At 48.8% G+C, this 25344-nt stretch overlaps 1 protein-coding gene across 1 annotated transcript in view; it reads left to right on the plus strand.

Moving 5' to 3' along the window:
- The window catches only part of LOC144827590 (maternal DNA replication licensing factor mcm6-like), a 520545-nt gene that overhangs the window by 299031 nt on the left and 196170 nt on the right, over positions 1 to 25344 (plus strand). The window contains exon 10 of the mRNA XM_078685842.1: positions 20041 to 20148. Coding sequence (XP_078541968.1) covers positions 20041 to 20148 — 108 coding nt within the window. The remainder of the gene's footprint in view (positions 1 to 20040; positions 20149 to 25344) is intronic.

Here is a 25344-nt window from a genome sequence, read left to right on the forward strand (position 1 = left end):
GCGCAATTTGAGCTTCTTCTACCCTGAAGCTCTGATGATGCCCCCAAAAAATCCACCAACCTTGCACAGTTTTGATGCTCCTCAATTACCAAATCAAACTCCACACTTTACCGTCTCCAGACACTATAATAACAATTACATCCCTTTTCTTCCACCCCAACGCTCGAATAGGTATTTTATTCCGTTTGGCAATAATTATCACCCCATAAACCCAAATGAGTACTGGAACATCCCACTACACAACTTATTTGAACCCCTCTCTGGTTTAGATGCAAATGAATGACATGAGGGATTCCCTTGTGAGTACATGACTAAATGTAAGACTTTAGTAGAAGCTGACAATCTTGTACCTGGGATGGTCCATTCAAATAATTTGGGTGACAAGGGAAGACCTCCTCAGTAGGAGTAACATTACTAATAATCCTGATCATGGGAGGTAGAATCTAGCAGGTCCTTTATTGACCCCGGATCCCCTGAAAAGACCAATGTAACCACTGTGAGAAAGGAAAATGCGGGGTAGGGGACCGCTGAAATTTTTAAAGAAAGTGAGGTGTATAATAATTTGGGTTTAAATGGAGGGTCTGGAGAAAAATGGGCCATTATATTTTGGAACATAGCTGGCCTCAAGGTCAAATTAGATAATCCAAACTGTCAAAAACTCATTAATAATTGCGATGTAATAGGTTTACAAGAAACATGGGCTAAGAAAGAACATCATATGAGTGGTTTTAAAACTGTTTTTATCCCAGCCATAGGATCTGTACATGGCCGAGCGAAAGGGGGATTATGCATGTACATTTCTAACTGCTTTATGTGTAAAAAAAATGGAGTTGTATTTTCATAATTGTTTCTACCATATTGTTGGGCTACATATTAATACTAGTGTTTGTATACTGTTTGTAAATTTTTACAACAACATCCCTGTAACAGATGCACCAGTGGTGCTTAAAACCCTGAACTCGAAACTCTATAGCATAAACAACAGCTCCCGTAAACATTTCATTGTTATATGGGGCGGCGATTTTAATTGTGCCCTATGTGATAGACCAAGAACAGGAAATTGTGGGTTGACGGATAGGGATACCGCCTCGTCACATTTTGAGCACTCAATAACGGGGAATGCTTTAAACGAGATCATGTTTAATAACGATCTAGGGTTTTCGAATGAACTATGTAGTACTGAGACCTCCTTCTCTCCAACTTTTAACGGTAGAGGTTTATTTTCTACAATTGATTTCATTCTTATCTCCTCGTGTTATAGGGATTGTATTGTTAGTTATAATGTCTTAAAATCTCCCCTAAGCGACCATTTCCCCATCAGGATTGAATTATCTGACCCACAATTAATAGTGCATAAAAGAGCAGAGGTTTCTTCTGAAAACTTAGAAATTGCCAGGCAAAACGGATACGCTTTAAAATGGACTAGGGTGGTCCCTGAGGAGTTTCTAAGTAAATTAATTAATGCGTGTATCGCGAGCTTTTTTGTTTGCTTGGACTTGGCATCTGATGATGTAGGCATCATAAGTAATTTCAGAGAAATAACTGCCTGTATAAAGAGGGGTCTGTGGGTAAATGCCAAGGAAAATAAGATCCAAAGGAAAACAAGAGGCTGGTTCAAATCAGCTTGCAGTAAAGCCCACAAGCAACTAAAATTGGCTTTGCATAAACAAGATAGAAACCAGACCCTGATAAGGGCTTTACGTAAAAAATATAAAACCGCACTAAAAGTTCAAAGAGATCTGATGAGGAAGGAAGCATGGGCAGCTATTATTGAGGCCTCAGAATTAAAGGATATGACGGCCTTTTGGAAAGCAGTGAATGCCCCTTTTTTTAAAGACCGTACAAAGGCTCGTATTGAGATAGCTGTTACAGAGGATGAATGGGTCAAGCATTTTGAAACACTTTATAGCCCAGCAGCCATCTCTACTGATACATCGAGAGAACCCATGTCTAAGGGAAAGGGCATTGAAGGGTTGCAACTTAACTTCTCCTTGGAGGAGGTAATTTAGGGTATTAACTCTAGCCTAGGGGGAAAGGCACCCGGCCCCGACGGTGTCCCAGTGGACATTTAAAAAAAATATATATCGCTCTGGGCACCACTGCTTACTAGAACTTTTAACGCAGCATGCACAATAGGATTGATTGGTACCTGGTATAAGTCGATCATTATTCCCATTGTCAAAAAGGGAGATAGAGCAAGCTGTGTGTGCTACCGGCCCATATCCTTGCTTGACTCCATTAAAATCATCGGCAGAGTCATTCTAGATAGACTGCACTCATGGGCAGACGAACATAACATCATTAGTGACCTCCAATACGGTTTCCGTGAAGGAGTTGGTACCATCGAACAAGCACTTAACTTATCATTATTGATAGAGAAATACACTAAGGCTAAGGGAGCAAGATTGTTCTTAACGTTTTTAGATTAGACATCTGCTTTTGATTTTGTAAATCATGGCAAATTATGGATAATTTTAACCCGGCTGGGTGTGGAGGCAAATATCATCAAATTTCTGAGAGAACTGTATAACGGGGCTAGTGCAATGGTTAGATACGGTAAAAATGGGGCGTGTACAAGAGTTCAGCGTCACGAGGGGCGTGAGGCAAGGGTGCGTCCTTGCACCGTTTTTATTTTCTATTTATATAAACAACTTGGAGGAAGCTCTATTACAGGATTGCACTGATATGCCAATTGCTTCAGCCCGTCGTATACCTGCTCTTATTTATGCAGATGATGCTGTTCTCATGGCAAGAACCCCGATAGCCATGCAGACTATGATTACCTCTTTTAGCTCCTTTATGGCCAAATTAGAATTACAATTAAATTGCACTAAAACCTTCTCTATGAATTGTGGCGGCAACGTGAAACAAAAGAAAAAAAACATGTACATAGGACCGATTCCTTTAGACCATACTCCAACATTTCCATATTTGGGGATTTTGTTTGATCGTACCGGTAAATGGAGCTGTGCGATCAAAGTTAGGAATTTACTATTTTCTAAATCCATAATGGCCCTTAGGTCATTTAGCAAAAAGATGGGTAAAAAGCCAGTTAAAGAGCTTATATATATATATATATATATATATATATATATATATATATATATATATATATATAGTTTAGCAAAAGCTCTCGACCTTTGAGAGGGAAACACGACGCTGCTTCACACCATCCAGCATTGTTTAGCCTCGCTGTTACTTGGTTGCAAACCCCTTTGGTTTCTTTGTAGCGGTCCGACGCGTTTCGAGGCTTGGAACGCTGCTCGAGAGCTTTTGCTAAACTATAAATTACACGGCTGCCTCGGCCGTGGAGAGGCGAACCAGTTACTCCTAAGACTGCAAAGTCGAATGAGAAACGGCTTTGGAAACGAACCTTCATTTCCACAATGCACGCTACCTCAAGGGAGATGACACTTGGATGCCAACAACTCTTTGTCCTACTCAAGGCAGATGTATACAGCGCTATCAACAATTAAGGAACTGAGCCTACTCAAGGTATTAACGTTTGCTGTGTGCTACAGGGACTTCAGATACCAGCATGCCAGGCGGCAGCTGTGAAAACACACCCACCCAAGGCGTTAGTGTTCGAGGAAGAAAACCAATAAATACGAACACTGCACATGGCCGTCATGTCCTTAATTGAGCTTCCATGATTACGGGGCGTTCCAAGCCTCGAAACGCGTCGGACCGCTACAAAGAAACCAAAGGGGTTTGCAACCAAGTAACAGCGAGGCTAAACAATGCTGGATGGTGTGAAGCAGCGTCGTGTTTCCCTCTCAAAGCTCGAGAGCTTTTGCTAAACTATAAATTACACGGCTGCCTCGGCCGTGGAGAGGCGAACCAGTTACTCCTAAGACTGCAAAGTCGAATGAGAAACGGCTTTGGAAACGAACCTTCATTTCCACAATGCACGCTACCTCAAGGGAGATGACACTTGGATGCCAACAACTCTTTGTCCTACTCAAGGCAGATGTATACAGCGCTATCAACAATTAAGGAACTGAGCCTACTCAAGGTATTAACGTTTGCTGTGTGCTACAGGGACTTCAGATACCAGCATGCCAGGCGGCAGCTGGGAAAACACACCCACCCAAGGCGTTAGTGTTCGAGGAAGAAAACCAATAAATACGAACACTGCACATGGCCGTCATGTCCTTAATTGAGCTTCCATGATTACGGGGCGTTCCAAGCCTCGAAACGCGTCGGACCGCTACAAAGAAACCAAAGGGGTTTGCAACCAAGTAACAGCGAGGCTAAACAATGCTGGATGGTGTGAAGCAGCGTCGTGTTTCCCTCTCAAAGCTCGAGAGCTTTTGCTAAACTATAAATTACACTGCTGCCTCGGCCGTGGAGAGGCGAACCAGTTACTCCTAAGACTGCAAAGTCGAATGAGAAACGGCTTTGGAAACGAACCTTCATTTCCACAATGCACGCTACCTCAAGGGAGATGACACTTGGATGCCAACAACTCTTTGTCCTACTCAAGGCAGATGTATACAGCGCTATCAACAATTAAGGAACTGAGCCTACTCAAGGTATTAACGTTTGCTGTGTGCTACAGGGACTTCAGATACCAGCATGCCAGGCGGCAGCTGGGAAAACACACCCACCCAAGGCGTTAGTGTTCGAGGAAGAAAACCAATAAATACGAACACTGCACATGGCCGTCATGTCCTTAATTGAGCTTCCATGATTACGGGGCGTTCCAAGCCTCGAAACGCGTCGGACCGCTACAAAGAAACCAAAGGGGTTTGCAACCAAGTAACAGCGAGGCTAAACAATGCTGGATGGTGTGAAGCAGCGTCGTGTTTCCCTCTCAAAGCTCGAGAGCTTTTGCTAAACTATATGTATATATATATATATATATATATATATATATATATATATATATATATATATATATATAGCCAGCTGCGTTACGGTGGCATTATATGGGGCAGGAATCTGGGGTGACTCTGTCAGTAGCCTACAAGTCACTGAAAACGGCTTCCTGCGATATCTTCTAGCTGTCCCAGAGAGTACGTCCAGTTTTAATTGCCACACTGAATTGGGTCTGGAAGACCTAATTAAGGTGCAACCGATCCTTTTATGGCATCGGGTATGGACTACCGAGAAATGCCACCTAAATGGCCTCATTTTGGGGGATGTACTGAAATTAGATGGTGGGAAAAGGATAAAATGGCTGTGCTATATAAAAGCATTCTGTGATATCAACCATCCGGAATTTTATACAGACCCTATGTCAATGTCTGATATTACTAGGAAAGCACTGAAACAGCTAAGTCTAAACTTTCTTGAGTATCGAAGAGAACAAATAGAACTGTTAAAAAAGACAGTAATAGCCCACCAAATAATAATAAAACCAAAGGTTATTCAGCCTTATCTAAACCTCCAAATGAAAGATCAAGAAAGGTTTTTGCTGACCAGATTTAGATTTGGGATATTGTTTAGACTGCTGAGCTTTCCTGTTACAAACGATTGGTCAAAGGAAATTTGTAAATGTCCGTGTGATAACGCCTCGACTCAATCGGATATCCATATTATATTTTTCTGTAGATTTTGTTTTATCTAGGAAAAGATGGATTATGCCGATTCTAAAATATATGAACATGAGACAGTGTCGCCCAGCTTTTTTAGCTATACAATTTCTGGATGATATTTTCTCAGTAGCATCTGTCTCGGCATTTCTTAAAAGTATTTTTTATCTATGTAAGACTATGATCATATGAATTTAATTCTTTTAAATCTTGGTCCATGTTAAATTCTGTGTACACCATTTTTATTATATTAATTGAGATGATGTAACATTTGATGTGATTTGATGTACTTTTATGGTTATTTATGAAATATAACCGAATAAAGTCTTTTGAATACTGTCTTATTCCATGTTTCTTAAGAGTATAAACTATCTAGCCAGCCAACACGTTTCATCACACAGGTGTTACCCAATGACTTCATCAGAGCTTGTCTTCTTTGTGGAGTGTGTAATACACTCTAAATAGTGATTAGGGCTCCCTGTTTTCCGTTTTTAGTGATTTTTACAGACAAATACAGACAGAAAACATTTATTTTCATGTCTGTATTTATTTTTTAAATGTGGATAAATATGGAAATTTGGTTGTTTTTTGAGTAATTCTAAATTCTGTCTGCCATGACTGCCAAGCCAATAACTGCGTGGGTTTATAGGAAAGGGGGTTAAAACCAAAAAGGGATTTTAGTAAAGCTAAGTAAAGAAGTAGATATACACAAGGCTGATACTGAAATTTGCACGTTTTCATATAAGTGCATTAATTTATCTTCGGCATGTTTTCACAGCACTGAAACCTGGCAGGCATTCAAGCATGAGTGCATATTTATCAGTTAAATAAATGTGGAAATACACTAATTTCAGCTTCATTTTTTCACAATGACTAAAATAAATATGGATAAATACAGATAAAATTAGCAAAGAATAAAAATGGATAAATACAGACAGAAATGTGAAAAAAATAAATACCATAAAATTGGGAGCCCTAATAGTGATGAAAGATTCTTCTCAAAGCAGCAAACACAACATACATGTGCACTACCCTGAAGGATATGATGATTCTTTACAATTTAAATTCAAAGTTTATCGGCCTCGATAGGGCGTTTATAGCCCTCGGCCTGGTCGCCCCCACACCCCCGCCTGCTCCTCCTACCTGCTGCCTGTGCCTCGATCTACACGGCGCCCCAGCCGCCACAGGACCGCCGCTGAACCACCCCAGCCGCCACAGGGCCATCCCAGCGCCGCCCCAGCCACCGCAGGGCCGCCGCCGAGCCCCCAGGTTTTCCCGCCGGATCTCTACGAGACCCCGCCCCCCCGCACGCCGATTGGCTACCGCGATCCCCGCCTCCCCGCACACCCTCCCTCCCGGCTCCCCTCTTATGACGCCCCCTGAGCGACCGCGCAGCGGACGCGCGCAGCGGGAGCACCGAATGAGCGCCGAAGGTGTGCCAAAGGTAAGCCCGTCTGCGCCCGTCCGCGCCTGGACCGCGCCCAGCGCCAGGACCCCTGGCCCCCGCAGACCCCAGCCCACCCGCCGGACGTACGACGCCGCCGCCCTCAACGCACTCAACGCCGGCCGAACCCCTGGATGCTACCGAGCCACCCCGAGACGCACCCACGGTCCCTTCATCTGCCAGGCCTGCAAGTTCTCCTGCACCCGGACCTGCGCGGCACCAGCACCCACCAAGCCGAACTCCAGCAGCAGCCACCTGAAGTGCATCCTGCTCAACACCCGCTCCGTCCACAGACACGCCGTCGAGCTCTGGAACCTGCTCGACACCACACACCCAGACGTCGCCTTCCTCACGGAAACCTGGATGCACGCCTCCTCAGCACCCGACATCGCCATCGCCATCCCGGACGGCTACAAGATCATCCGGAGAGACCGCGTCAACCAGACAGGAGGTGGCATCGCCATCATTCATAGGAACACCATCCGCATCACGACCAACACCGACGACACCATCGCACCCGCCGAACACCTGCACTTCCAGATCCACGTCAACCCGAAGACCACTCTCAGAGGCACCCTGATCTACAGACCCCCGGGACCACGCACACAATTCAGCGAGGACATCGCCGACTTCATCAGCCCGCTCGCCCTCCCCTCAGCCGACTACATCCTCCTCGGGGACCTCAACTTCCACCTGGAGAACAACAACGACCGCAACACCACCACCGTGCTGGAAAACCTCGCAAACCTGGGACTCAAGCAACTGGTGACCACCCCCACCCACCTCGCCGGACACACACTCGACGCCGTCTTCTCATCCAGCAAAGACATCGCCTTCAGCCACGCCACAGGACTCCACTGGACGGACCACAGCTGCGTCCACTTCACCTTCAGAAGAACGATGACCCACCACCACCAGCAACAGGTTGCCCGAAGAAGCTGGAACAAGATCACAGCCGACCAGCTCACCGCCTCCCTGAGTCAGCACCCTCCCGCCAGCTCAGCGAACCCCAGCCAGGCCGCCGACAACCTCACAAAGTGGATCAGCAACTGCGCGGACGAACTCGCCCCTCTGAGGACCCCGCCCAGCAGACCCGGCAGCAAGAAAGCCCCATGGTTCACCGACGAACTCAAGAGCTCCAAGAAGAACTGCCGAGCCCTCGAGAAAGTCTGGAGAAGGGAACCTACACCGGGCAACATGACCACCCTCAAGCTTGCCACCCGGAAGCACCACCAACTGATCCGCGCCACCAAGAAAACTGCATTCAAGGACCGACTGGACACCAACGCACACAACTGCAAGGAACTCTTCAACATCGTGAAAGAGCTCTCCAACCCCAACGCCGGTAACAACGACATCACCCCATCGCAAAGACCTCTGCAACTCCCTCGCCTCCTACTTCCACAACAAGATCGCAGACATACACAACAGCTTCAGTAGTCAACCATCGCACACAAAGACCGCAGCAACGCCACCCACCACCACCCTCCGCGCCTGGACTCCGATCAGCACCGATGACACCGTCCGCATGATGAACTCCATCCACTCCGGATCTCCGACCGACCCGTGCCCTCACCACGTCTTCAACAAGGCCGACGCTGTCATCGCACCCCACCTGCGGGACATCATCAACACCTCCTTCGACACCGCCACCTTCCCGGAGAGCTGGAAGCACGCCGAACTCAGCGCTCTACTTAAGAAACCAACAGCGGACCCCACCGAACTCAAGAACTACCGCCCCATCTCGCTCCTCCCGTTTCCAGCCAAAGTCATCGAGAAGACCGTCAACAAACAGCTGGCCGCCTTCCTCGAGACGAATGGATCCCTCGACCCCTCACAGTCTGGCTTCCGAGCCAACCACAGCACCGAGACCGCCCTGATCGCTGCCACCGATGACATCCGAGCCCTGATGGACAACGGAGAAACAGCGGCCCTCATCCTCCTAGACCTCTCCGCGGCATTCGACACTGTCTGCCACCGCACCCTAGTGCAGCGCCTCAGCAACGTCGGAATTCAGGAAAAGGCACTGGAATGGATCGTCTCCTTCCTCGACGGAAGAACACAGAGAGTCCGCCTACCACCGTACAAGTCAGAGGCCACCGAAGTCATCTGCGGCGTCCCTCAAGGTTCCTCGCTGAGCCCCACCCTCTTCAACGTCTACATGAGCCCCCTCGCGCCCATCGCACGCCAACACAACCTGAACATCATCTCCTACGCCGATGACACCCAGCTGATCCTCTCACTGACCAACGACCCCGCCGCTTCCAGAGCCAACCTTCACGAAGGGATGAAAGATGTAGCCGATTGGATGACGACCAGCCGCCTGAAACTGAACTCAGACAAGACGGAAGTCCTCATCCTGGGCTCCTCGCCCTCCGCCTGGGACGACTCCTGGTGGCCCCCCGCCCTGGGCACCGCACCCACACCGACAGACCACGCACGCAACCTGGGCTTCATCCTGGACTCCTCCCTCTCCATGACCAGACAAGTCAACGCCGTCTCCTCGTCATGCTTCAACATCCTGCGCATGCTATGAAAGATCTTCCGGTGGATCCCCACCGAGACCAGGAAGACGGTCACCCAGGCCCTCGTCACCAGCCGACTGGACTACGGCAACGCCCTCTACGCCGGAACCACCGCCAAGCTCCAGAAGAGACTCCAGCCGATCCAGAACGCCTCAGCCAGACTCATCCTCGACATCCCCCGACGCAGCCACATCTCCGGACATCTGAGAGACCTGCACTGGCTCCCCGTCAACAAGAGAATCACCTTCCGTCTCCTCACCCACGCACACAAAGCCCTACACGACCAAGGCCCGAGCTACCTCAACAACCGCATCAACTTCTACGCTCCCAAACGCCACCTCCGATCAGCCAGTCACGCCCTCGCCGCCGTCCCCCGCATCCGAAGATCGACAACAGGAGGAAGGTCCTTCTCCCACCTGGCCGCCAAGACCTGGAACTCCCTCCCGACCGACCTGCGCCTGACCCAAGACCACCTCTCCTTCAGGAAGAAGCTCAAGACCTGGCTGTTCGAGCAGTAGCAGCACCCCCCCGCCCCAAGCGCCTTGAGACCCTCCGGGTAAGTAGTGCGCTATATAAATGTCCATGATTGATTGATTGATAGTCTATACCATCGGCACTCTTCACAAACTTCATACAAATCATAAGAATCTTTCCTCACTAGAGTGGATGACATGCACGCTCCACTCACAGGACAAGCCTCGATGAAGTAACACCAATTTGACCATGTGTTGATGAGAAAGACCTTATAAAATATGGAATTCAGAATTTATAAAAAACACTTTTGATGGATTGAGATTACTTCTTTTCAAGCCATGTGCCTGGAAAAGCATTATTATTTAGTGGGATTTTTACTCAACCTTGGAGAGTATGGGAGTGACTGATATCCCCCTCACCTACTTTCTGTTATGTTAACATGCTTTGTGTAGCGCACAGCTGCCTTAGCAAAGTGGTGTCCCAGCACTGAAGCAGAACATAGAAGCAGAAAGTCAGATAAAGCACTAGACTGTGGAAAAGAGATGGGTTTTAATAGCTCTGCGGAAGACCATATAATTCTCCATGGCACGAATGGAGTATGGTAGAGCATTCCAAAGCTTGGCTGCCAAAAAACGGAAGAAGCGTCCACCCGACCGTACCATCCTCATATGAGGCACTGTTGCCGGGTGTTGTCCTGTAGAGCGAAGTTGGCACGTAGGGTAGTAAGGTGACAGCAGATTGGACAAGAGGTCTGGAGAGGAAAGTTTCAAAAGTTTGAAAGCAATGCAGAGGGTCTTAAATTCCTTTGGTTGGTGACAGGAAGCCAGTGCAACCGATGGATTGCAATAGAGATGGGACTGGTTCTGGGGAGGCCCAGCAGGGTTCTAGCCGTCGTATTTTGAACTCTGTAATCTCTGTAATCTCAGGGTTTCTGTCTTATTTAACCCCGAAGTACAGTGCATTGGCATAATCCAGTCTAGATAGAATGGAGGCCTGGACGATCATTTGCCTAACTTCTGGGTCAAAAAACCTCAGCAACTATTTAATCCCCCTAACAATGCCAAAGAAGGTCCCCTCGACTTTCTTGGTTTGGAGCTGAAAGCTAAGACCCAAACTCCAAGATCCTTCACCACCTGCTTAGGAGTAGGTGCGCAGCCCGGTATGGCCGGCCACCACCTGTCCCCCATTGCGCTTGATGATTTCCCACCAGCAGGACCTCGGACTTGCTGGAGTTTAATTGCAGACAATTGTCAGTCATCCCCTTGGCAACAGCCGTGTGATCTTCCTGAAAGTTCGATGCTGCACTTCCGTTGTTGTCTGAGAGGGTCACCACTAGCTGTGTATCAACAGCATATGATGCAATGGTGAGCCCTCTGCTCTTTGCCAAGACTGCCAGGGGTTGAACATAATTATTGAAAAGCAAAGGGCTCAAAACAGAGCCCTGCGGGACGCCATGTCTGTTGGCATGGAACGCAGAGTCGAACGGAGGGGCAATGACTCCGAAGGTCCTGTTTGAGAGGAAGGAAGCAAACCAGGCCAAGGCTGGACCCACAACACCTGCGCGAGCCTAAGATGCTTGATGACAGCCAGGAGAGCAGACTCCGTGCTGTGGTCTGAACAGAAGCCATTCTGAGAGATGTCCAGACAGTTGTTTCCTTTCAAAAATCTGGCAAGAATAGAATAGACATGGGTCTCAGTGATCTTCGCAATCCACAGGAGGAGGGAGATCAAGCAATAGTTTTCCACTTTGGCAGCATCCAGGGTGGGTTTCTTAAGCAAAGGAACCACCCTTGCTTGCTTCCAAGTGTTGGGGACAATCGCACTAGACAGATTTATTAATCACCTGTCTCAGAGGTGACAAGACCAAAGATAACACTCTCATAAATTAGTCTGGTTTGGGGGGGTTGCAAGGGGAGCCAGATCTTGGAACACACTAACTGCATCTCCTCCAAAGAGACCAGCGGGAGTGAATCCAGTGTATGAGCAGGGGGCAGACCCGACACAGGGTCGGAACTCGTAACAGTGTGAGTAAAAGACCTGTAGATGTGCTCCACTTTTTCAACAAAGAATGTGGGCAGAGCCTCACACTGCTCGTTAGAGGAAATAGGAGGCACTACCGGGACCCAGGCTGTTTTAAACTTTTCAGTATAGAAAAGATTTTCTTTTTTTTTTTTTAATCAAATTTGTTTTTATTAGGTTCAGCCAAGTAATACAACACATGATGCATTTCACGAGGGCCCTTCCTCCCCTCCCCCTCCTCAGTAGCGCACATACCCCGCAGTTCTGTGCCAGGGGGATGGTCTGCATGTGTCCATGTAAGCTCGTATGCTGGTAGCTCAAAACAACCTTGTGGGCTAGAACCTCTATAGCCATGTCCCTCCCTCGACCCTCCCTAACCCCAACCAACTCTCCCTTCCCGTCCCCCGCTACCCCCCTCCCCCTCCCCTCGGTGTGTTCAAATCAGGTCCCTGTCTAAGGGGGCTGCGTCTAGGCCTTATGTGCCTCCTCATTCATCTTATTGTGGAATTCATCCGAGAGTCTGAGAACCCTTAGGTATTTAGGGCATGTGAGCTCGTTGAATTCCTGGGTAAGCAGCGTGAGGAGCGGCTGCCATATTTCTTTAAACGTGTCGGAGGTTTGCGTGAGTGAAGCTTGGATCCTCTCCATCCCCCATTATGTAGCACAGTCGATGCAGCCAACCCGTGTGTGTGGGTTTCCTTGAAGTCCCCCATAGGGAGAGGATGTGTTGCGTCGCCGCTCCCAGAGCCAGACCCATCTGTTTTCCCCTGATCGATTTGAGTGGGAACATGAGGCTGTTGGGGAGGCCCAGGATCGTGTAAGCCGGGAATCGGGGAAGTTCTGTCTCAAAATGTGCGTCAATGTCCTTGAGTACTCCCTCCCAGTATTCCTGCACTTCCTGGCATTCCCACAGTATATGTGTCATGGTCCCAATCTGTCCGCACCCTCTCCATAAAGCGGGGTCGCGCCGCGGGTTACCATGGTGTAGGCGTTCTGGTGTCAGGTGCCAGTAGTAGGCCACTTTCACCGCCGATTCCCTGCTGGCTGTGTTTCTAGCAGTGTGGTGCGCCCGGAAATAAATGTCTCGCCATTCTTTGTCGGATAATGTACGTCCCAATTCCTTCTCCCACCTCTTCTGACCCGCTGATCTCGTCGTGGGTGGAGCGTGTGCTAACAGTTTGTATAGTTCTGTGATAGTCTTCGAGTCTTTAGATTTAGGGAGGAGCCATTTCTCATATGGGGTAAGAGTCCAGCCCATATGCGTCCTTCATCGTGTCTAGTGTCATAAAGCTTTGCAGGTCGAATAAGTGTCCAGCAGAGCAGTGTTCGATTAGCCGCCATTGGGGAAAGGAGCCTGGAATCATCCCCGGGGGGGAACGCCGGGTTGTCAAGCAGGGGCGTCATCGGTGACGGAAAGGTAGTCAGACCTCTAGGGACCGCTACTGCATCCCATACCTGGAGAAGTGTTTTAGTAATGGGTGACCTCTTAAGGTAGGTCGGCCTGTCAGCCCATACCAGAAAGGGGACTCTCCACAGCGGCATAACCGCCATTGCCCTGTCCTGAAAAAGTCACCTCTTTTCTGAGAGTGGTCTGGACCATTCCAGGAGGTATCTCAACTGTGCCGCTTGGAAATAGCGCTTCAGGTCGGGCACTCCCAGACCACCCTCCTCTGTCGTTCTTGTGACCAAGTCAAGTCTAAGTCTGGGTTGTTTATTTGCCCAGACGAACCTCAGTATGGTGTCCTGATGTTTTTAAAGCATACCCAGAGGGGGGGTGACCGGGATGGTCTAAACTAGGTAGAGCACTTTTGGTAGCAGGGTCATTTTGACAGCGGCAACGCGGCCCAACCATGAGAGCGGTTGTTGCCGCCACCTCGAGATGTCTCCTTGTATGCGTGTCAGGAGTAGTTCAGTTCCACCGTCTGGGCTGTGGAGGGAGTCAACTCAATTCCAAGGTATGGGAGCGCAGTTTTCACTGCCAGTCCCCCTATGTGGAGCGTTCCTCTGTGGGCGTGTCGGGTGTTACTGCCCAGGGGGAGAATGACCGACTTTCCCACATTCATCTTAAAACCCGAGACCGCCCCGAACCTCTCCATCTCCGCCAGGAATGCCAGTACAGACTCCCTGGGGTTGTCTACTGCCACCAGGATGTCGTCTGCGTATAGACTAATGGTTTGTTCCTCCCCTCCGAACTTGATGCCCTGGATCTCTTTATTATTCCGTACGTGCTGGGTGAACAGCTCGATGTAAAGGGCGAACAGTAGAGGTGATAGCGGGCACCCCTGTCAGGTGCCCCGCAGAATCTCGAATGCCTCGGAGCTCGTTCCATTGACTTTGATCGTCGCCTGGGGGGACGCGTAGCAGCTGGCCACCCAGGCTCGAAACCTATCCCCTAGGCCAAATCTCGCTAGCGTGCTATCCATGTATCTCCAATCCACCCTATCGAACGCCTTTTCAGCGTCAACTGACAGCAGAGCCGCATCCGAGGCGTTGAACTGTGCTTTATCTATGATGTGCATCAGGCGTTTGGTGTTGTCTGCGCCTTGCCTGGTAGGCACAAAGCCTGCCTGGTCCGGTTCTATTACCCCTGGTAAGCAGGGGCCGAGCCTCGCTGCCAAGATCCCAGTAAACAACTTCAGATCTGTGTTAAGGAGTGATATCGGCCTCTACGCCGCACACCTAGTCGGGTCTTTGCCTGGTTTCGGCAGGACAATAACGTCGGCCTCCAGCATCTCTCGCGGGATCGAGCCGGGGCCCTGGAAGGAGTTAAAGAGTTTTGTCAACACCGGAGCCAATTGAGGGCAGAATGTTTTGTAGAAGCCGGCGGAGAAGCCGTCCGGACCCGGTACCTTCAGTGGTTTGAGTCTTGCTATCGCTGAGATTACCTCTTCTGGGCGTATCGGGCCTCCAGTGTCTGGACGCTCGGCTCGATCAGGGCCGTAACGTCTGCAGATTCTAGATATTCACTTCCGGCACCTTGATCCACATCTGGGTCTGCCTTGTAGAGTTTGGGATAAAAGGCTCGAAAGGCCTGCGCGATGCGGTCATCCTCCCTGACCTCCCCACCACCCTCCACGTGAATGAGCGGGATCTTGGCGCGGACCATTTTAGCTTTCAGTTTGCTGGCCAATAGTCGGCCCGTTTTGTCCCCCCCACATAATAAGTGTGGCAGAGGCGGAGTGCCGCGTACTCCGCTCGGTCCAAGTCTAGGCTCGCCAGCTGTGCTCTGGCAGCCTTCAGTTTCCGCCAGATCCTCGGGGCCCCCGTCCGGCAGTGAACCCTCTCCAGTTCCAACACCTGTTCCGCTATTTCTTTACGTCTCTCCTTCCGTTCTTTGTTGTCCGCCGCTGTGATCACCATTATCTCCCCCCTTATAACCGCTTTTAGCACCCCCCCAAACTGTCGCCTCTGTCACCTCCCCCGTGTCATTCCGGCTTAGGTAGTCAGTTATGCTGTGGGACAGTTGCATCTTAAACTCCTTGCGGGTGAGTATGTTTTCTCTAAGGCGCCATCTGCCCCCGTGGCGTCGCGTGTGTGGGACTGTCAGTCGAATCACTACCGCGTCGTGGTCTGACAGCGCCGCTGGGGTGACTTCTACATCCTCCACCATGGAGGTCAGGTCGGTAGACCCGATAAAGTGGTCTATTCTGGCGTAGGTATGGTGCACGTGGGAATAGAAAGTGTACCCTGAAGCAGTTCGCGCGCCATTCATCTACCAACCCCCTCTCAGCTAGCCATTGTTTCCCAGAGGTGGAGAGGGCCCCTGAGTCCCCAAATCGCCGTCCCGATCTATCTGCTTCATTGTCCATGACTAGGTTGAGGTCCCCCCCTATCAATGTGTCTGGCGTCCCCGGTTAGTGCTTCGGAGAGTGCCCCTTTAAGAAAGACTTCTTGTTTGGAATTAGGAGCGTAGATGGAGCCTACTGTGAACGCAAGCGCGCCAATCTGCACTGTGTGGGCCAGTAGCCTGCCCTTGATCTCCACCACTTTGTCACCTATTCGCCCCCTAAAGTGCCTTGCCCCTAGGATGGCCACCCCCGCCTTTTTCTCATTTGTGGAGGAGTAGTATTGGTGCGGGAAGGCCCTGGACTTCATACGATGCCAGTCTTTGGCCAGCAAGTGTGTCTCCTGGAGAAGACATATATCCGCCCCTGAATGTTCCATGAATGAGATGATCGCCCTCCTTTTAACTGGATTATTGAGCCCCTTTACGTTAAGGGTGAGAATCTGGATGTGCCCCTCAGCCATTAAGAAGTGTATGCAACACCCGCTGGAGACGTGGCCTAGCCCTGCCCCTTACCATCTTGTGTAACTCCTGAAGAAACCGAACACACCGAGCCCCTAAACCCTCCTCCACCCATCTCGCCCCCCGCACCCCATCCCCAACTTTGAAACTCCAACTGGCGAACATTGTCCCAGGCCTCTCCGACCGCAGTCCAGGCCTGTGGTAAAGTGTCTGGTAGAGGGAAAGCGTGTCCATGGCGAGCCTGAGGCCCCCCGTCCCGCCCCCCCCGGCAGAGCTACTGAGAGGCGAATATGCACCCCCTCTCTTTAGTGCTCAGGATCCGGCATTGGTGTCCTTGGACACCTCCAGTATAGCTGCTTCGTGTTCGTGTGCCACCGTCTCGGGGTCCGGCTTGAATCCTTTTTTGGGTGAGCGCCTGCGTCTCACTTGTTGCCATTCGTTGTTCATCCGTTGCGAGGAGCTTGGGCGGGATGGCCGCCCTCCTGTCTCAGCATCGTCCGAACCGTCCTCTTCGTGTGGGATACCCAGGACTTTGCATGCGTCTTTTAGTGATCTGAGTTGGTGGAGGGTCCCATTCCACTTAAAAATAAGTCTAAAAGGGTGGCCCCAAGAGTACGGGACCCCGTTGTCCCTCAGGAAGGTAGTTGCCCCCTTGAACGCCCGCCGCTTTTGCAATGTAATCGCGGACAGGTCCTGGAAGAGTTCAGGTGCGTGGTCCCGAAACGTGATGGGTCTGCGTTTACGAGCTGCCTGCAAGATACGCTCCTTAAGGGGGTAATCCGGTAGATAGGCCAAAATGTCTGGTGGAGGGGCTGGTGAACGACGAGCTAGGCCCACCCTGTGGGCTCTGTCAATACGGATGACGTAATCCTCTCCTTCTCCTAGTATCTCGCGGAACAGATCCTGTAGGTATGCCACAATGTCCCCCCCTTCAGTTTTGGGTGGCACGTTGCGGACCCTGATGTTGTTGCGTCTGGAGCGGTTCTCCAGGTCCTTCGCATGCGCCTGCAGGTCCATTTGTTGTTCGTGGAGCCTGATGATTTCTTGTTGCAGGAGTTCCACCTCCCCGCTCCTGGCCTGCTCTGAGGTTTCGACTGCCGCCACCCTTTCCCCTATGTAGTCTATGTCCTGCCGTAGTTCTTTATAGCCAGCGTTCTTTATAGCCACCTGCCATGTCCTGCCGCAGGGTTTGAATGTCTTCCCTCAGAGACGCAAATAGGTTTTCCATAAACGATTTTGTCGCGGGAGAATCCCCTTCGTCCTTGTCTTTATCTTGTGGTTGAGCCAGAGGCGCTGGTTTGTCAGGGCTCTTCTCTCCTTTCTGCGATCCTTTGGAGAGCATGTTGTGGATGGTGCGCCCCGTTCTGCGGTGCGTGGAGGACATGGTTGGTGTTCCTCTGTGCCGAAGGAGCTCCACCGTCCCCTCCGACCGTCAGCTGGTCTGCTTACTTGCCTCGGAATCTAAGTGGATTGCGGCTGCCCGATGATATCTTGGACCTGGACCCTCTTGTTGTGGCGTGTGCCCGGCAACCAGGTCCCGTCGCCAGCTACTTCTTCACAGCTGCACGGGTTGATTGGGGTCTGACTACCGCCCCTCCGCTGCGGCCCTGTCGCGGTATCTCATTGGCCCAGTCCCACTGGGGGTGTCCGTGTTATCCTGGTGGTCTGAATGGCGGAGGCCCAGTACGTTGGCGCGCTATCCCTTCGGGCCTAGCTGTCATGTTGTTTCGTTGCCGAGGGCCCTGCGTGTGCCCCCCGAAGTTGGGTCCGCCTCTCCCGGACTCCTCGGCCGTATCTCCGCGCCTCCCTTTCCGCGCCTATCGTCCGGCAGTGCTGGGTGAGCCACCCCGGCCTTCTGTCTGGGTTCTGGCACACTTTGCGGCCTAGGCCTCCGTTTCACCCTTTATTTTGCCTCTTTCGCCTTCCTCCCCGGTGGGGTCCTCGCCGCTGCACTGTCTGCCGCCAAGGGCCCGATGTGCGTTGCTCTTTGTGGGGCTCCGAGCTGCTGCCGACTGGGCCGCCTTATATCCCCGTCCCCCTCCCGGCAGACGCTAGTTCTGGCCGCCCGGGCTCCTGCCGCCTCACACTGCCTGCCTCATTCTCGCCGTCCACTACTGGGCCCCGCTGTGCGCCGCTGTCGCTGGCTGGCCTCTCTCCACCCCGGGGGCTCGATGGCCGCCCCCCGAATCGCCCCCCACACTTGCGCCGCCCGCACCTCACCTCACTCGTTCTGGATGGCGCTGGGCTGCAACGGTCGTCTCTGGCTCGGCCTCCGGCCGTGCGCCTCGCTGCTGTGCGCCGACCTCCGCGCTGCTGATCGCTGGGTGGGCTGGCTCGACCAGTGGGGTTCGACCTCCGCCAAGCCCTGCTGACCGCTCAGGCCGATGCTCTCCGGCCTGGGCTTCAGCTGGCTCCGGCATGGGAAAACAGCCTCTCGCTGTACGTAGTGGTCCCATCTCTCAGTCCCCTCCGGTCGCCGCCGACGGTGAGCTGCTCTCACAGGGCCGTTTTGCCGCCCCCAACTCGGAGAATTCAGGTCAGGGCCGTCTCCAGATCACTCCCTGCAGCTTCCGACCTCCTGCAGGTGCGGGAGAGTGCCGCGGGAAGGTCGCCGTGGGGATTTGGGACAAGGAGCCTCCGCCGGTTGCGACTGCTCAGGCCGCCATCTTGGCCACGCCCCCAGAAAAGATTATTTTAAAATGGTTACCACTACTACTGATTTTCCCCGAGAAATAGGCTGCACGCACAGTGTGGATGGCCCGGTAGTAACTTTTTATTGCTGCTTGATAGCAATTCTTCTGTAAAGGGTCATACTCCCATCTCCAAGACCGTTCCAGCCTTTTACAGGTTTTACGCAAAATGGCCAGATCATCATTTTACCATGAGTTAGATTTAGCGGTACAGCTCACTGACCACTTTGGCGGGGTAAGTGCATCAGGAGGGCTGCAAATCCAGTCTGAGAGTACTTTATCAGCAGCATCAGGGTCTTCTGGCAAGCTGAAACAGTTCTAGAGAGAAGGTAATGGAATTGAACAACATCAAGTTTATGCCAGGGGCGTTTGAAAACAGCCTTCTGACGTTGTTTCCGCGGACCACCCTTAGAACAACTACTTAAAATGAACATTCTATACTAATTATGTATTTGCTACTCGTGTGCTGACATTTCTCTGGTCACCCAAAGCAAATTTTGGGTAAGTGGTATCACTGCACTGGTGTGTTCTCTCAGGGAAATGGTGGTCCTGCAAGGAGAGGCGATGTCAGAGCTGCTACTGATAGTCTGGTGAGACACCCAAATTGTTTTTTACATTTCCAGTTGATTTGTTCAAAAATGCTTTTCTGGTTCTTCGTGAATGGACTTTTTTTTTTTCAAACTCCTGAACCCCTTCAGACTATTAATTAATGTTTGGCCATTGTTAACTGTTTGTCCTTTTTAATTTAATTTGAAGTGGGACTTTCCATTGTTTATTTTCTATAACTGTAATTTTAATCATGCTGTTACACCATATCTTTGCACATTTCTCTGAATGTGACCTATTCAGTTACTGCTTCAGCCAAGCCCTTTTTTCTGGCGTATATCATAACTTAACCACAACTTTTAAAAAGGCTTCGGCCATGTTCCTCTTAGATTTTCAGCTGGTTTCCTTACACTTATGTTTGCAAATCAATTTTGATGTAGACTATAGATTTATAGTTAATATTGTTACTGACCAAGCCTGCCTTTTATTATCAAGCAAAGCCTTCTCTTTTTCCTACATCTCCATGTTCCACAATGAATTTGTACAACTGTGTTTGCAGGGGGTTTGTTGTATAGATGAATTTGATAAGATGGATCTAAAGGACCAGGTAGCCATCCATGAAGCAATGGAGCAGCAAACCATCTCCATCACAAAAGCTGGTGTGAAGGTAAACTATGTAACAAAGTATTGACTTTTTAACATTGATACTTGTGTTTTAACCTTTTATGGGTATGAGTATAAGTGCAGAAAGGTTCTCATTGTGATAAAAGGAAAATGATATTCAAGACTCCAAGAATGTTTTTGGAACCTAAACTGCTGGATGTTTATTTTAAAATGTTCTTTGGTTATTCGTCATATGCGTGCGCAACAGGGTCTGGAGTACATTTTTACTTATTATAAAACAATGCAGAAAAATGCCATGCCCTCCCTTAGACTGTAGCTAGGACAAGAACATATTAGACCCACTACTCGCTTACGGGATAATTAGATGGCTTTACTTTCTGTCCTAACATAATAGCTTAATGAGGTGTATGTCTTTGATGGGAGGCGGAGGGAATTGGGTTATCTGCATAACTGAAAATGGTTGTACTTTGGAAGAGACCTGAATGTAAGAAGGTAGAGAGATACATATTTTTCAATCTGGCATATATTTATAAATACTGCCATCTGCCCAAACCCCTGTTAATAGTTATTACTCCATGAAATGACCCTAGGCGACCCTTTTCATAATGAGATTTGTGTTTTTGTTGGCACGGACCTAGTTACCTAACAATATAGTTTTAGATATCTTGATCAAAAACAAACCAGAAGAGACAATCTAACAGCTGAATCAATTACACTTTAATTTGACATTTTTTGTGCTAAACAATCGTCATATAGGTTATGGATATTAAGAATGCAGTCGCAATTAGCTGGCATCACCTCCCAGCATGAAAAAATGACGAATCTATTCAGATATTTAAGTAGTGGATTAAAGTAGACTTGATACCTACCATCAGTGGTGGCACTAAGCTTGTGACAGAGGACAAAAATAATCCCCAAACGTCTCAGGTTTTTCTAGGTCTTTTCTGGCCATTGCTGTCCATGTCTCCACTGTGTACATTTTCTATAATTTGCACCACAAACCACACAATATGTTTGCCGGTCTATCCTTGATCAAAAAAGGCACGTAGAAACTGAGTTTCTCTACATGGTTGTGAGTTGAACGAACCTTCCTCACCCAAAAGATTCACAAGTGTTTTATATTTTAGTTCTATGTTCATATTTTTTATGCAATAAAGCGTCTCCTTCCAACACAATACTTCATGGTGGACAAAATGACTATAATGTAGCATTGTGGCAAGTTTGTTACATCTCCTCCAACATAAATCTACAATATAGAAAATTGCTTTAAGCCTAACAGAGGGACACTATCTACTGCGTAACAATGAGCATTCTGTCTATTGGGAATAGATGTGTATATTGGTTCCCTTATTCATGTTGTGATAAAATCTCCTCTGAACTTAACATCCCAATTTTCTTTTCCAAGTGATAATGTAATCATCTTTGAAGAGTTTGTGATTTACTCATTAATGTGTACCCGGCCTTGACTGGATCACATCCTACCTTTGAAACCTAACCAATGTCATCTGTTCGCCCCCTTTCTCATCCAAACTGTACTGTACAACAGCAGGGGATCCCTCAAAGCTCGATCATCTCACCTATGCATTTCAAAATCTACATCGTGAACACTTGCAAACAATTTCCCAGGGGCCAACAGGGTTGGTCTGTGATGTCACAGATGGCCGCGTTGATGTTAGCAGGGTGGCGGTTTGTGGGCAGAGATAGGAAGGGAGGGGTAAGGTGGGTGTAGGGGAAGCGAAGCATACATGATTTCAGGATGTGTGCTGTACACAACCCTGTCACTTGTTTGAATGAATAATTTCTAATGTTCATGTACATTTGCCACCCAGGCCATCCAAATAGTGTAAATGAAAACTGACTTGCTTCTTAGTTCTCTAGCGGCATTGATGTTACTCTGGTTTCTGAATTCAAGTTTGAAAACGATCAATTAAAAAAAAACAAATCTTCAATGTAGCGATGTAATCTGACGGACTATAGTGAAACGCTTCTGCATGTTAAAGAAACGTACCTTTGGAATTTTCAATAAACTTCCATATTATCACAAGTTTACTGCAGAATGTCTTTAAAAATTAAGGCGTTCCTGATGTTTAGCAGTGCAGGACACCCTAATTTCTTTCTCCAACTTCAATTAACCTTTAAATAAATGCTTACCCGTTTGTTACATCTTTTTTCTTTGTGCTGAGTGGAGTAAACAGCAACCAGTGCTGCTGCTGACCAGGGGGATGCACGTGAAGGTCAGGAGGGCCGCATGCAGCCCCAGGTCGTACTTTGAGTATCACTGATCTACATGAAGTCCTCATTACCGGCAATGATCAATGAATTTCACCTACATGCTATAACTATGGAGATGACCCACAGATACCCCTACAACTGGAAAGTCCCACATGCTTTTGAAACTCTCGAATTTTCAGATGCCTCATGTAGGATGCTGGCTCTCTATATAGTGCACTAAAATGAAGTACACCGTGCAGAAAGTCCAGTGAGACCCATATTGGTCTACAGAGGCAAAAGTAGATATAGGTAACGCTCTATTTGTGGAGTGTGGGCGAACAGTAAGGCTGATCAGAGGGTAGTGCTAAGCATTTGTTGTACTCGGAGGCAATAAATGACACACACTCCAGAAGAAATCAGAGACCAATTTATAAAAATAACTGGTGTTTTTTAGACCATTTGAAAGTAAGCAAAATGAATTACATTTGTGCACATTAACACACCATTTAAGTCAATGAGGAAAAATAGAGAAAAACTCGTATAAAATCCCACAGTTTGATTTTAAGGTTCACCTCCGGAATTTAAATAGGAAGCAAGGCCAGGTCCAATATTCAGTCAGTGGATTCTCGAGGGTGTCCCAGATTGGGACGGGAGCAGTGTGCTGAGGTCGTTGGTAGCTGGTGCGCTACGAAAATGGGGCCACTTGAAAACACACTGCACAAAGGGACTTAAAGAGAAGTCCAAGAGGTACCACTTTAGGGAGCAGGTTGCAAGGGCCTAGAGACCGCAGGAGCACAGCTGATTCTTTGTTACATTGGGGAGAGAATGAAGCCTTACCGCTAGAGCCGTTGTTCTCGAAGCTTGGGAACGGGCTTAGAGTATCGGCAACGACGCTCAACATCCTGTGATTCTGGGCAAATCACTTCATCTCCCCATGCCTAACAAAAATGTGTTCTTCTGTAATGCAACTGGTGAACATATAAAGCGCTCTGATACCCGATGTCTCGGGTCTAGTTAGCGCTATATAAAAACTCTAAAAAAAAAAAAAAAAAAATTTGAAACGCAAATTGGCTCGGGTACAGAGCTTATAGGTCAGGCATGCATCAAGATACCCTAGTGGTCAGGTGCAGGCCACATAGCATTGTGATTTTGGGACAGCTGAGCCACTCACACGGGTCTCAGGGGTCTCAAAGTCCCTCAATGGGTCCTTGCTTCCTGGGGAGTTCGAGTCCAGAATGGACTCTTCATCTCAACTGTGCTGGACTTGTCCGCGGCCTTGAATACGGTCCAACCTGTTTTGTTGATGGACCGGTTGTGGGAGTGTGGAGTCCAGGGTAAAGCATGGCAACTCCTGAAGTCCTTCCTCTTGGACACAGTGTAAACGGTCTCACTCTGGGATTTCTGTTCCAAACCTTTCACTACCTTGTGGAGTCCCTCAGGAGTCATCTCTATGCCCTATGCTTTTTAATGTCTGTGTTCTCCTTTGCCCCTCTTATCGAATCCTTTGGGTTTTGTCTAACTTCATACGTGGACAACACTCAATTTGTGGTGTCGCTGCTACCGGGGCAGGAGATGGGGACGGCAAAAATGGTTTCATGAATGTATGAAAGTGGCGGGCAAATGGATATCCCAAAATTGTTTAAACTTTAACTCCAGCAAAACTGAGGTTATCCTGTTTGGTAATGACCGCAAGGTTTGGGCCCCAAGCTGTTGGCCAGGTTCCTTGGATTCTCTTCTGACCCCCCACTAGGAAAGTAAAATACTTGGGAGTCTTGATCGACGATAAACTCAATTTTGGTGACCAAGTTAATGCAGTAACCTCAGCCATGTCATTTGTTCTTAGAACATGTTAAAAAATACTGCCTTTTCTACCCAAGGATAGTCAACATACTGTAATCACTGCATTAACAATGTCAAGGCTGGACTACTGTAATAGTCTATACCTTAACATGCAGGAGCGGTTTCTGCATAGGCTCCAACTCTTGCAGAACATGGCCGCCAAACTGCTTACCTGGACTGCCAAATTTGCTTCTGTTCACTGGCTACACGTTAAACGGGTGAAATTTAAATCACTCTGTTTACAAGGCCCTTCAGGGTATAGGTCCAGACCACCTGAAGCAGCAGTTTCAGTGGTATGTTCCCAATAGGCCACTTTGCTCCCTTGGAGCAAATTTGGTAGTAGTTCCTACTTCAAAAACAGCCAGCTGGGGAGGCAGGAGTTTTGTGGTTGGGGCAGCTAGGGCCTGGAACAACCTCCCTTTCCACCTTAGAAACAGCACTGATCTACTGCCATTCAGGAGGGCCTTAAAACCTGGCTTTTTGATGTATAACCCTGGTCTCATATTTACGCTTCATTTTGAGGACTGTAGATAGCACCAGGATACCCTTGGGTAACAGTTGCGCTTTACAAATGTCGCTAACATAACCTAAGTAATGTTTTAGGGGGTCCCCTGGGTATTGGTGTGGCATGGTTCTGGTAGATTTTGGTGTCTCCAACTTGTTTGGGAGAGGTATCTGATCCTCCAAATCTGATGTACCACTTTGTTTCAAGTGCTGCATTGGACTCTCCAGGAGGGCAGCAAGTCAACAAACCGGACATCGCTGGTTCAGTGCCTGCAGACTGCAGGAGAGTAGAACCTCTACTCAAAAAGTTCTTTGATTTGTAAAAGGCTGGTGGAGCTCTGGGGTTCTTGGAGGCCTCACAGTTGGACGAGGAGACCACACATCATGACTGAGTCCTTAAGGCAGCTGGCAGGGGTTGTCACTAATTTTCGGCCGCAGGTCTCTGGCTTCAGGTCAGCAACTCTTCTTTGTCATCTTCTTCTCGGTCTGTTGAATGTAAGTTCAGTGTCAATGGATTCCACCTAAATACTGAATTTAGGTGTGTTAAAAGGAGTGACCGGTAGTAGCCCATGGGCTAGCTACCTTTAAGGCGTCTACACCCTCTAAGTGACCATTTATTGTTGTAAGGAGCACTACACTGACCCTAATTGGCTAATTTCCCCCAAACCAAGATTGAGAGAAATAA

The sequence above is a fragment of the Lissotriton helveticus genome, chromosome 4_1 (genome assembly GCF_964261635.1).
Source record: "Lissotriton helveticus chromosome 4_1, aLisHel1.1, whole genome shotgun sequence".
Taxonomy (NCBI): domain Eukaryota; kingdom Metazoa; phylum Chordata; class Amphibia; order Caudata; family Salamandridae; genus Lissotriton; species Lissotriton helveticus.